This window comes from Panthera leo, chromosome B3 (genome assembly GCF_018350215.1).
Source record: "Panthera leo isolate Ple1 chromosome B3, P.leo_Ple1_pat1.1, whole genome shotgun sequence".
In the NCBI taxonomy this organism is placed as follows: Eukaryota; Metazoa; Chordata; class Mammalia; order Carnivora; family Felidae; genus Panthera; species Panthera leo.
In genome coordinates this window covers 10,984,890-10,998,455 of record NC_056684.1, presented here as the reverse complement: position 1 = coordinate 10,998,455, position 13,566 = coordinate 10,984,890, and the positions used below count along the sequence as shown (strand labels likewise).

At 50.6% G+C, this 13,566-nt stretch overlaps 1 protein-coding gene across 2 annotated transcripts in view; it reads right to left on the bottom strand.

Moving 5' to 3' along the window:
• SLCO3A1 (solute carrier organic anion transporter family member 3A1) overlaps window positions 1-13,566 on the bottom strand; it is a 310,466-nt gene that overhangs the window by 65,578 nt on the left and 231,322 nt on the right. For both annotated transcript variants that reach the window (XM_042941078.1, XM_042941077.1), the window contains exon 4: window positions 4,022-4,285. In XM_042941078.1, the coding sequence (XP_042797012.1) occupies window positions 4,022-4,285 (264 nt within the window). The remainder of the gene's footprint in view (window positions 1-4,021; window positions 4,286-13,566) is intronic.

Genomic DNA, 13,566 nt, shown 5'->3' with positions numbered 1-13,566 from the left:
GGCCGTTGTCTTCAAGCAACCAGACAGAACGTGATGGGGAAGGTGTATAGCATAAGGCTACTGAAGGAGCCGGGATCCGAACCATCAAAGCCCCTCTAGGGCAACTGACACCTGAGACAATTTCCAAATAAAACACAAACTACAGATGTGAGATTTAACACACTAGCTGGTGATAACACTGTACATCTGTCTATAACAGCCCCCTGAATTCCTTCCTCCCTCTGGGTCTTGACTTTCCCAAATCGTTCCACAAACCCTGAGCATCTAGATCCAGGAGGCCACACTGTCCTGCCCACCCCCCCCCCCCCGCCCTGTCCCCCAGCTCTGGCATATAGACAGGAGGAGTGGACACAGCTGTGGACACAGAGAAGGTCATGAGGGGGTGAAGAAAGACGAATCAGCAAAATGCTCTTAAGAACAAGGTTGGGCAAGGGAGGCTTTAGAGCCAGGGCACAAAGAAAAAGCTACTTGGTGGCACAACTGAGATGCAGAAACGTGTCTTGGGTTTGCAGACTCCCACCCAGGAAGACACTGGAGCCTCACAAACCCAAGCATTTGGTTGCCTGCTGCCTGCTTTGTTAAACAGTTATGTGACAGTCACTACAAGACGGGGACTTCTGGGCTGTGCAAGAAGTAACAGCTTCTCTACACAGTTAAAGACCACCACTCTGGGCTTTCGGTCTCTCCTCTTCTTATCAGGGTTGCAAACCCAATAATGGCCAACTTTGTTACAAAGAGACCCTTGAAGCCCACTTTTTGGGGGAGAGCACCCTGAACAATGAACCACAAGCCTGAACTCCTATCTCCCCGGAGCTTGGTTTCCTCATCTATAAACAGGAATAAGCGAAGTATCAACCAGACACCGTATGTGAAAGCCAAACGGAATTAAAGCCAACACGGCCAAGGTTGCATGACTAGGAAGTGGCTGAGCTGGGCGTGAACCCAGATGAGCAGCCCCACTGCTCTCCCAGGAGTGGGGGGACTGTCCCTGGGCCAGGAGGGAAGAGGATGGGCCAGGTGCTCCTGGCACAGTGCCAGCTCTTCCCAGAGGCCTTCCCTATCTGCAAGGCACGGCCGGGGACACAGACAGATGGCTGGAGAAGAAACCCATAGGCAAGCTCAAATGAAGCAGAGGAGGAGTTGCAACACATATATTTTTGGAGCAACGTTAATTCCTCCATGAACAATGCCGCTCAGTTCATCTGTACTCATACATGTGCAGCACACTGCCAGGAGACCCCGGGGGCTTCCAAGGTTGCAAATGGGATCAAGAGTTTGGGAGCACCAGGGACACCACGTGGTGCTTTTGGAGGAAACGTCCATGTGGCTAAAACATCGTCTCGCGTGGAAAAAGAAAGGATGTAAACCACCATGGCCCCCCCGTCCATGTGCTGGCACGTGTAAAACTTGTTTATTAGCATAATAGCTCCCATCACTGTATCCTGGCTCCTGGGGATTCTTCTAGACACGCTGCTTTCCTTTCCGGACATTCTTTAGGTCCATTAACAGACCTACTGCCTCTGGGAACTGTAATTCTAAATTAAAAATCATGAATTATCAGAAGTGCAGCCCGTGCATGCACAGATCATAACCTGTGATCACTATGACCTATAGTGAGTCTCAGACCTGTCCACCCAACTACGTACTGGTCAGTTCAGCCACGGCGTGTCCAACGCTCACCTGGCCGTTGCTTTAACTCGGTCTTTTGCACGCCTCCCCCTGCTATGACGCCAGCTCTAGAATAGAAGCTTCCTAGGTTACTAGCACCGTGTCCCTGGAGCCTAATAGGGTCTCGACACATGCTGACGAAATTGAACAAATGGAGTCGATGAGCAACTAGATCATAACCCAAGAATTCTGAAGACGTGACATCCCTCAGCCTCTGACGCAGGAGGTGGGCTCTCCCCTGCCGGTCTGCTGTATTTCTGTCACCCCTTCAGTTGCTCGCTACTACAGTCCTTTGTGTGTTAGGCTGCCTTTGCTGGCTTGCTGGTCTGTCCCTATGCTGGATGGTGAGTACTCTGATGGCATGATTGTGTCTCTTCATCTTTGCACCCCCAGAGATGAAAGGTAAGAGATTACTACTGTAGCTCTTGCAATCAGAGCCCTTGCAATCAATCACCCCGGGACAAGGAAAGACCCATAAAGGCTGCCGCTGCTCTGGTCGAGGATGTCCTCTGCAAGGCCACTCACGTCAGCCCTATTTATTCCTGCAGATCTGGTTACTGGGATATTCTGTGTGGCCGCCTGCACCATTAGGGAAACAGTAGGCATCTCCCTCTAACCAGCTGTTTGCGGGGGGAGGGGGGAGCTCTTCTGTTAAGATTTCTGAGGGCCCAAGTCAAGGTGCCCTCTGAGGACACAAGGTGGGTGGCCTTCTCATCTACCTATGCATTCTGGAACTCAGAGAGTTGGCTTTTAAGACCTTCTTTGGGCAATTCCAAATTTATACTTTGGTAGAAACGATTACAGAATATGGATTCAGACATAACATTAGGTTATTAATTAGTCTCATCTGAGGATTAACAAATTCTTCCGATCCCTAATGAATAGGCACTATGAACAGTCAGTCTTCTGCAGGCAGTGCTTTAATTCTCCCGGCCACACTGTCACTTAGGAACAAGGCTACAACTGTGTACTTGTGGAAACGAAGCGTGGAGAAGTTAATGATCCCAGCTCTAGTGAACAGCCGAGTGGGGACCTGGGCACAGGGTGGCCTCAGCTCCTCCCCATGGCTCTCAAGCATCTCCAGAGAAGGTGCACTTCATTATACAAAAGGTCGGTAAAGAGACTGTCACCTAGTTTCCTTTTTTTTTTTTTTAATTTTGTTTTAACGTTATTTATTATCAAGAGAGAGAATGTGCAAGTCGGGGAAGGGCAGAGAGAGAGAGGGAAACACAGAATAAGAAGCAGGCTCTCGGCTCTGAGCTGACAGCAGCGAGCCAGGACATGGGGCTTGAACCCACAAACCATGAGATCGTGACCTGAGCCCAAGTCAGACACTTAACCAACTGAGCCACCCAGTTGCCCTGACTGTCACCCAGTTTCTAAAGTGACCACTGAAAGACTGTCGCTGCTGACAGGTGTTCCCGGACCCTGCAAAGAGGCGACCCATCCACCTTCCTCCTGGCACAGCCTCAACGAGAAGGAGTGCCCCAGCCTTGCGTTTGCCTGCTTTGAAAACCCAGCAGGTTCTCTAGGGATCCCCTCGAAGGGGTCCTGTGACTCAAGGGGCCCTGCACAGACCTCGCAGTGGGGAGGGGGGCCGTGACGGACACCAAGCAGCTCGTCCCCGTTTGCCTTGAAGAGACCCTACCAAATGGGGCAACAACCCAGGGGTGGGACGGGGTGGGGAGGGCTGCTTCTCATTCTCACTCCACATCACTGTGTGTGTCTCGCCATTCTGTCAGAAGAGATGTGTATTCTTTACCTTCTAAAAACAACTGGGAGAGCTTTGCCGCGTTCTCAAGTGTGACTCTGTTATTAAGACTGAGTTAATACTTCTTTCGGGAGGAACACATCTCTCATGAAGGGGATGGAGCGACTCGAAGGGAATGCACTTTGGATGTGGCTTTTGAAGAATGCCTCTTTCAGGCAAAGGAAGCCCTACTTCCAAGGTCCTTTCCTGCTCCAACGCGCTTGTACGCGGTGGCCTCAAAGACTCTGAGGGTTCCATGAGAGGTCTAGAACCTTCTTCCAACGGACATTTCTGTTTAGGATGCAGCAGGTGCTATAATGACCAGTGAGGGTCTGCTGGGGAGACTGGTCTGCTGCCTCTCTGCTAAGTGGTAGTTACTCTGCGTTTTGTTTTGTTTTGAAACATCAGATTGTTGATGAAACATCAGGTTGATTTCTCAGGACTAAAGGGAAGCAGAGGACCAGAGAAAGCAAACCACGGGAACAAGCATGGTGCTACCTCAAGCTCCCCGGCACCCAGTCCTGACGGTGAACCTTCCCCCCAGCGGCCTAGCCCCGCCATCACTCTGCCCCCCGCCTCCCGCCACGTCCAAGGCGCTGCTACCTTTCAGCTGCTGAAAGCAGGAGGCGCTGCTGTCCGGCTCCAGGGGGTGCCTCAGGACCCCGTTGCTGGGCTTGGGTCTCTCGTACTCTCTTTCGGGGAGCATGGCCTGCTCGCTCTCCATGGCAGGGTCTGAGTGCGGGGGCAGAGACTGTGGAAACCCGAACATCAAGAGGGAAGAGAAGAAGAGTAAGGCACCACAGAGCAGAAAGCCGCCCCACCAGGCTCCGATCCAGCGGGGGTCATCCGGGGTGATGTCCAGGTTACCTGCAACGAGAAAGAGCAGTGAGGAGGAGGGGCCGCGGCAGGGCCGGGACCTGGCTGAGCTTTCGAGTTGGCTGCACAGACAGGAGAGGGCTCTGGAAACGGCCTGGGGTTGGGGGGGGTGGTGCGTGGAAGGGGGGAAGCGGGGACTGGACGCCACACAAAGCTGCCTTTTGTTCCACGTCAGTGCTTCTGTTTCTCCCAAAGCTGAAGGCTGATTGCTTTCCCTCCTTAATTTTCTTGTCTCCTCTGTGTTTCTATCAGTCTAAACAAAAACAGTGAGAAGCCAGACACCCTCTGAATTAAGGCTGGAACTGACTGGCTAGGCAGAGCTGCTGAGGTGCACAGACGAACGCACGAAGGCACACAAGCATTCACGGTCAAGGGTCTATTTTCACTACGGACGCTCACCGGCACCCCTCAAGCAGCAGCTCATCTGACAGGCCATCCCACACCCCACGCCCCATCTTAAATCGGGTTCCCAGATCACAAAGTGGCGGGGGCGGGGGGCACGGAATGAAATCCAGAGCCAGGGAGACCTGGAGTGAAACCCTGCTGCTCGCTTCTCACCGCAGGACCCCAGGCTGGTGACTTGAACCCTCTGTACCTCGTTGACTGACCTGCGGGATGATGAGGAGGAGGACAGTACCTTACGGAGTTTGTGGGGAAGATCAAATGAGCCACACTAGATATAAAGTGCTCAGCAGAGTCCTTGGCACGTGCTTGGGCGTTTCAATGGCGTTAGCCCAATATTTACAGCCAGGGTCCTGTTACCGAACTGCTAGTGGACAGGTTCATTCAAATCTTGATGGTGCCTGTGGCTTGGGCAGTCCTTTATTAGAGAGCTCTGCAGGGCTTAAAGGCAGTGTGCACGTAGTACGGCTGTCTTGTGCTATTATTTCTGTGATTCCTTCTGTGACTCCCCAGCTGAAGTCATGAAGACATAAACTATATAGCTTACCCCTCGGTAGATTTTCTTTTTTTTTTTTTTGGGGGGGGGGGGGGGCGGGGTCTTTCTCTACAACTGCTTTTCATAGAGCACTCCCAGATGAGCTGCTCAGAAATGTCTCTTTGGTGATAACCCCATGCTTCTGGAGCCCAGAAGGAAATTCTTGGAGACAGGAGCATGGCATATGAGCTAAGAGCTAACAGGGCTGCAGGCCTGGACCAGATGGGTGGACAGGCTTGGGAAGAGGAATGACCACAGACACCGGGTGAGCACTTCACCATTGGTAAAACTCTCCCTGAAGACTCGTCAGTTCCTGCTAATGAAAATCCCAGCCATCATTTACTGAGGGCTTGCTCTGCTCCAGGCAGCACGCAGAGTGTTTTTTAAATGTTTATTTACTTTGAGAGAGAGAGAGAGAGAGAGAGAGAACACACGGAGTAGTGGGGCAGAGAGAGAGGGAGAAAGAATCCCAAGCAGGCTCTGTGCTATCCAGCTCAGAGCCCAATGTGCGGCTTGAACTCACAAATGGTGAGATCAGGACCTGAGTCGGAATCAAGAGTTGGATGCTTAACCAACTGAGCCACCCAAGCACTCTATGCAGGGTGTATTCTTACCTGTTCTGATCAACCCTCCCCACAACCCTACAAGGTAGAGTCTTCTATGATCCCTATTTTACATAGATAGGAACATCGAGGCTTAGAAAGTTTAGGTACTCTGCCCAAGTGCACAGAGCTGGGCCACAGGCATCCAGATGCCATGGGCCATGCTCCTTATCACTTTGCTATACGGCCCCTCTGGACTGCCTAAGACTTTGTTTTGGGCTCCCTGAGCGGATGATTAATTCCTGCGCTTTGTGCAACGGGCCGAAGACCACCAACTTTGTCGGCAGGTGGTGAGTTGGCCTTTATAGCATTGGTGGTCTCTCTTCTGGAGGCTTTGACATCAACCCAGCAGCTGCATCTAGGGCACTACAAAGGACCAGATGCTTTTGCGTAGCTGCATGTCAGAGAAGAGAAGGGTATAAGCTTTGGCAGGCTTAGGGGTGAATCACGGACTTGCTGCTCACTAGCATGGGATGCTGGGCAAGCTACTTACCCTCTCTGAGTCTTAGTTTGATCATTTGCAAAATAAAGCTGACATCCACCCAGATGGCTTGCAAGGAATAAAGGTAATGAGCAACAATCACTTGAAACATAGTAGGCTCTTAGTATATGGCAGATCCTAGTATTTCTACTTATAAGTGTGTATTTACAGGAACGGGAATTTCAAGAAACAGGTTTTTTAAAATACTTGAGAGAGAGAGAAAGAGAATGAATGAGTGGTGGAGGGGCAGAGAGAGAGAGAGAGAGAGAGAGAGACAGACAGACACACACACACACACACACACACACACACAAAATCCAAAGCAGGTTCCAGGCTCTGAGCTGTCAGCCCAGAGCCCAACACAGAGCTCGAACTCACGAACCGTGAGATCATGACCTGAGCTGAAGTCGGATACTCAACCGACTGAGCCACCCAGGTGCCCCTGAAACACATTATTTATCTATCTATCTATCTATCTATCTATCTATCTATCTATCTATCTATTTATTTTTTTAAGTATGGGAAAGCTTTCAAAAGGCATGAGGAAACCCAAGGTGATCTTCAAAGCATCTTTATGCAAACGAGAGAAGACAGAAGAAGTCAGACTGCCTCCGGTAGCTGAGCAGGAAGGATTGTTTCCACCAGTCACTTACAGTGTTTCTTCACCAGCTGCCAAGCAATGAATGAAAACAAAAGACGTAAAAAGGGAGCCCTGGTATCTCCCTCCATTGTCAATGGGCTCCATAAACGGGGAATTGAAAGCTGGCAGATGTGAGCCAGCAGAGAGACAGAGACAGAGACAGAGACAGACAGAGAGAGAGAGAGAGAGAGAGAGAGAAATCCTGGCAGTTGTTTAGGGGGAACAAAATTAGTAGCACGTAGAGAGTCATATTTTAGTTAGTAAGCTAGGGAGTCTCTTCTATGTGTGAGGAAACATCCCAGGGAGAGGGGCTATGGTAGGGAGGCGGATGTTTATGTGCATGTGTCAACTCGCTCCCTGTAGGTATGCACACGTGCATGGAAAGCCAGCGTTTGCTCATAATTTGCAAGACAGGGAAGAGTATGTGACTTGTGTCAGACCAAGGCCTGCCTGTTACACACACAGGGGTGGGGGGGGGAGGGGTGTAGGAAGGCGTGGTAGGGCGGCAGGGTTTTGTAGATCTAGGAAAATCACAGTTGACCATTTTCGGAAGTACTGATTTTTTTTTTTTTTCCTCCCCTCTCCATCTCAACTATCCAGAGCACTGTGGCAGAGAGAGAAAGAACCTTCTGAGAAGAAACCACTCAGCTTTGGAGCATGCTGCCCTCAGGTCCAGGTTGGGGGTGGAGTTTTAGTCCCGATTTTTTCGTGGTTCACAGGAAGACGGTGCTGGAACCCAGCCTGAGACAAGTCCTTGCTGAGGCACCTCCTGAGAAGAGATGGGGGAAATCCCTCCCCACCTGCCTGCCAGTCACCGGTCAGCAGAGGCCAGCATTACCAAAGCTGACGGAGACTTGTCTATGTCAGCTGGCAAAGAATGCGGTGGTAGATGTTACCGAGGTCTTCGTTCGGATCTCCTCGTCTGAGAACACGAGGATGACATCTCCCTTGGGCGTAGCCAGGCACCACAGAACTCTGTCATTGAAATGTGAGCACGGGGACACGTGTCACTTCCGTGGAGAACCACAGGTGAGCGGGCACCTGACTTGTCATGCTCTTTTGCCCTGCCTGATCATAGAAGCACATGAGATCCTCCGGGGACGGTACCCAAGGTAACGATGAGCAGATGCACGGTATACACAGCACGAACGAGAAACAAACCTTTAGTGTTACTAAGCAACTAAGATCTTGGAGGTGTTTGTTACCACAGCAGAACCAAGCCTACCCTGACTAGTACAAAAGGCTTATTAGGAAATAAAAAGTCATGCTCTTTAGGAACAGTGATCCTGGGAAGGCTTGAAATAGCGAAGTACCATTTCGGGTACAGGTGGGCAATGGGGTGAAAACCTCTTTGCTTTTCTTGCAATTTGGCCCCCGTGGAGTTATCTGGATCTTATTTTCTTCTTCTTCTTCTTTTTTTAAGTTTATTTATTTTGAGAGAGAGAGAATCCCAAGCAGGCTCCACGCTGTCAGTACAGATCCTGATGCAGGGCTCGATCTCACTAATGGTGAGATTATGACCTGAGCTGAAACAAAGAGGTGGACACCTAACCGACTGAACCACCCAGGTGCCCCTGTAGTGTCTTGATCTTAAAAAAAATACAGCAGGGTCAGCTTTTTCTGGAAGGCTGTGGTCAGTAAGATGTCCAGAACAGAACCAAGAAGCACCCATCTGTCTCGTTTACTTGATATAGCTCATTGCCAATGAAACTGCAACCGTGAAGAAAAAAAGACGCTGGAAAGAATGGGGTGGAGACAGTATCCCAGGCTGGGGGAACAGCCCAAGCAAAGACACGGCATCCTCAGAGGACTCTGAGCAGACTAGCTAAGCTCTACCCAGGCACTCATCAGACCCTTGGCCATTCCAGGCGTGGACAAGTGAAGCAAAGCATCGCTGTGATGGAGAGGTCTGCCTGCCAGGAGATCGGCACAGTCCAGGCCTGCCTTTGCCTCGCTGCCTGCAGGCACGAAGGGTTTCTGCTTTACAACAGCCATTTTTCTAACCCTGCCGCGTCTTAGAATCCAACACCCGGAGTGTCTTTGTGGTTTCGTCGGGTAGGCTGAGCACGCTTTCGGCAGTGTTTAGCTTCCTCTGTTGAAGGTCATGTAAACAGATGGGGCTGAGATTGTCTCCCACTTCTGAGGACTGCTACCATTATAGGTACGAAAGAACAGTCACTGGGAACAGAGGCAAACCAGTTTAAAACGAAGCAAACAACCAAACCAGCCCATGAGGACACCCGAGACTGTGAGAAGAGCAGATCAAAGCAAATTTGGGACATTGACTTCTTACTCTCAGGCCATGCTGATGGGTAAGTGATACCATGGCTCTCTGGGCAGTTGTTTTTTTTTTTTTTTTTTTTCATTTTTTCAGTCCTTTTACCTATTTGTCTAACCTATTTTGTGAAGCTTTTGCTATGGGACTCAAGCATTCCAAGAGTATCATTAAGTTACAGACCAAATTAGAAACTGGAGACAGGGAGGGGTTGAGGGTAGAGGAGAGGGCAGCATGGAATGTTCAGGATCCTGGCTGTTGAGCTAATTAGTCTAACATGAAGGAATCGGGCGAATCCAGCAGCCAGCCCTAGAGTGGCAGGGTGGGAGGCTCTCGGCTGGTTGACCTTTTTCACGAAGCAAACATACAGACATATCTTATTCTAGCTGCAAACACCACGCAGTGGTAGGGAACCGGCTGGTGCATGCCTTAGGAGGGGTCTGTACAGATGTGATGAGGTTAGGTCATCTCAGCAAGGCCTTTGTCCACAGAAGGGGGCAGCCTTTGGAAAGTCCTGGAGAAGTTCCAGGGATGCAGGAGGCCTGGGGTTTGAATCCTGCTAGCTGGAAATGAGTTAACCTCTCGCTGACTGTATGCTTCCTATATACCAGGCACGGTGCTACATGCTTTGCACAATTAACTCTTGTCATCCAGGCCCAGACCCATGAGGAGAAATGCCCTCAGGATCACACAGCTTGGAAGGGGCATAGCTGAGATTTAAATGGAGGTCTGATTCCAGCACCGGAGCTCAGAACTCAAAATCGCTGCATGAGAACACCTCATCTGTTAAGTGGAATAACAGCAGGACCCACCTTCCAATGGGAATGTTCTGCGGTTCGGAAGAGGCCATCTATATACAGCCTTCATAAGGGGTCAGGTCATGGCTGCCGTTACCAATCTGCTTTTGCTAAACCCACTGTTAACGTTGCTCAGTTCAGTGCTTTGGGGCACACGCTGTTACCAAGTCCTTCTCTTTTCTGGGTTTGGTTCTCAACTGGTTTCACTTTTAAGAGATATTCTATGAAAGCAATTCTGGAGGCAACATCCTTCCTTCCGTGGGGTGTCAGAAGAGGCATCTATCCTTAAGAAGAGGGGCAGAGGGAGCCTGGTGTCTAAACATGGCCAGCAGAGCCCTACTGGGAAGCTGCCCATGGGGTCTCTCCACCCCACAGGTGGCCTGTTCCTACAACCAACCACCTCCCCTCCACACAGACTGCAACCAGCCTCCCTCGCTGCTCTCTCCCTTTCAACCCTGTGTCCTGAGCTGCAGCCAGCCTGCATGGAGGGCACACTCTCTCCTCCAACTGCCCCGTGACAAGGGCTCTGCCTTGCTTGCCTCCCCACAAGTTCCAGACCACGGTTTTCCCCAGTCCCCTTCCCGGCTCTCAGCTGGGGTTTCAAAAACACGTGGCTGTGAGTCTGGCCCTTTACATTCAGGCTTCACTTTGGACAGCCCTAAAGAGGGGCTCTGTCTTCACCAGTGAAGAAAAAATAGAGCAGGGTCATCCCTAAAGAATTAAGAACTCCATTCTCAAAATACGGCCCAAATCTGCTCCAGAGAGAACAACGAGTTTTAGTCACAAGATTAGAAATCATCAAGATTGCTGGAAACTAGAATTGGGTCTTACTCTCCAATAGAATAGAATAAGTTATGTTCTTCTGCCCTCTACTGGTAAAGAGCAGCATCAGCGCTCCCAGAGCCCTCAGCAAGGATGCAAACAAAAGATGGTGGTGACTCACGTTGCTCCCTTCTCTTTCCTAGAGACACACTGGATGGGACTTCTGCTATTAACTCGTGGCGGGAGGAGGGGGAGGCTACCATCAGCAAGATGCCCAGGTGGACTAGAAACGTGCCCCTCTGTCTTATATCCGGGGAGGCTTCAAACTTCCAGTGAACCCCCCAGAGGGTGAGGACAGATGTTGCCCGGGACTGCGAGCAGGACTCTAGGCTGAGGGAACAGCCTGAGCAAAGGAATGAATGGCACACCGAGGGGAACCATGAATGAACCAAAGGTCCACCCCTTGGTCATTCCAGGCACAGAGAAAAGATGCTATTTCATTCCCAGGAAGAGAGCTTCCATTGCTCAGAAGACATGGGTACATCCCTGTCCCCCCACCCCCCCCAGGCCTCAGTTCCCTCATTTGTACAATGAAAGGGTTGGAAGAGAATGATGTGAGGTCCTTTCTGGCTCAGAGATTCTGGTAACTAACCCACGGGCCTTAACCTAAGGGGACCACTGCCTACACGCTGAGGGCAGAATATGCTTCTTGGCCACTTGGCCTCTCCTTCCAGGCAGGCTTCCCCATTGCACGGGGCATGCAACCCCCTCCCCCTCTTTTGTGATTCTTATCTTGTACTGCCTTTGGCACAGTGGTGGAAGCTTTTTTGTTCATGCAATCAAAATGGCGGCCAACTCCCACCACACGTTGGTTCTCTGACCAGGCTTCTGCTCGTCCTCGGGCTCGCTAGGAGTGGGGGTTCAAAGGTCAACCAACTGCTACAACACAGCAGCATCCAACCACCTCCTGAACAAACCCGGCACTTGAAAAGAATAAGTAAATAAAGCTGCATTTGCTTCCTTTTTTCCCTCCCCACTTGGATATTCGTCACATCATTAGCTATAAGTAAATATATCAGTGGGATTAATGGAGTGAATCACAAGGCAACCTGATTAGATTGAAAACCACATTATTTCTTTGGGGTGAATTGGTAAATTTAGCACTGCCCAGAGATGATGGATTGAGAAACCAGGAATGGAGCTCTTATTGATCTTGAGAATAGATCGGTATGAGGAGGAGAGGCTGGGATGGCTTCCTGCGCTCAGTTCTCCGAGAGACAGGAATCATGGCTTCTCTGCTCACTGAACTGCACAGAAATAGCGTGTGCTGTTCTCGGCTCATAGTCGGAGTCGTGACCACACGTGGTAGGTAGTGTCCAAGATGGCCACCAACGATCCTACCCCTGGTATTCACGTCCTTTCTCCGGAGTGTAAACCAGAACCAGAGGCTTGCTTTCAACCCTCCAGAATGCAGAAGCAATGACTTGCCACTTCTGAGACGAGGTTACAAACAGACCATGGCTCTGGTCTCAGCTGCTCTCTCTCACCTTCTTTTGGGTTGTTTGCTCTGGGGGAACCCTGGTGAGGGAGCCCTGTAGAGAGACCCATGGATGTGAGCCTGAACGCAGATCCTCCAAGGCCTGCCAACAGCCTTGGAAGTGAACTTACAAGCGGAAGCTCCCCGGGCTGAGCTCTGAGATGACTGGAGGCCATGTCGACATCCTGACTGCAGCCTCATGGGAGACGCCGAATCAGAACCACCCAACCAAGATGCTCCTGGATTCTGGACCCACAGAAATAAACTATAATGGGATAACTGTCTGTTGTTTTAAGTCACTAAGTTTGGGGTAATCTGTTACATAGCAGTAGGAGACTAAGATGTCACATGACTTTTGCTTTGGCCACTAAAACGTGAGGAGAAGCTTCAAGAGCCAGCACGCACCTCGCCACAGCCTGGTTTCCCGCCTTGGCAACTGGGCAGGCTGGCGTCAGATGAAACTTCCGTGGGCCAGGTCCTGGAGTGTCCCTGATGAGCTGTGTCTCATCTTCCCCAGCACTGCCAGCCTGCACTGGGTATGTAGCATGCCCGAGAAATCAACTTCGGTTGTATAAAATCACTTAAGGGGGGGCGCCTGGGTGGCGCAGTCGGTTAAGCGTCCGACTTCAGCCAGGTCACGATCTCGCGGTCCGTGAGTTCGAGCCCCGCGTCAGGCTCTGGGCTGATGGCTCGGAGCCTGGAGCCTGTTTCCGATTCTGTGTCTCCCTCTCTCTCTGCCCCTCCCCCGTTCATGCTCTGTCTCTCTCTGTCCCAAAAATAAATAAAAAACGTTGAAAAAAAAAATTAAAAAAAAAAAATCACTTAAGGGGCGTGGGGTGGGGGCTCGATCAGTAAAGCGTGCGCCTTTGGCGCAAGTCATCATCTCACGGTTTGGGAGTTTGAACCCCGCGTCGGGCTGTGTGCCGACAGTGTAGGGACTGGGACCTGCTTTTGATTCTGTGTCTCCCACTGTCTCTACCCCTCCCCACTTGTGCTCTCCCTCAAAAATATTTTAAAAATAAATAAATAAATTAAATTAAATACTTAACATTTGGGAACTGTGTGTTACCACTGCATAACCTAGCCTATCTTAACTAACCCACCGTCAGCTCAAAGTGTGCCGAGGGTTGGGCAGGGGCGGGTGGGGATTTGCAGAGTAATCCGAAAAATACCCTTGCTCCTCCTGCTAGGATCACAAGAAGAGTTGCTCAAAATGGTTTTGAGGTATGGCTTGTTTCCTC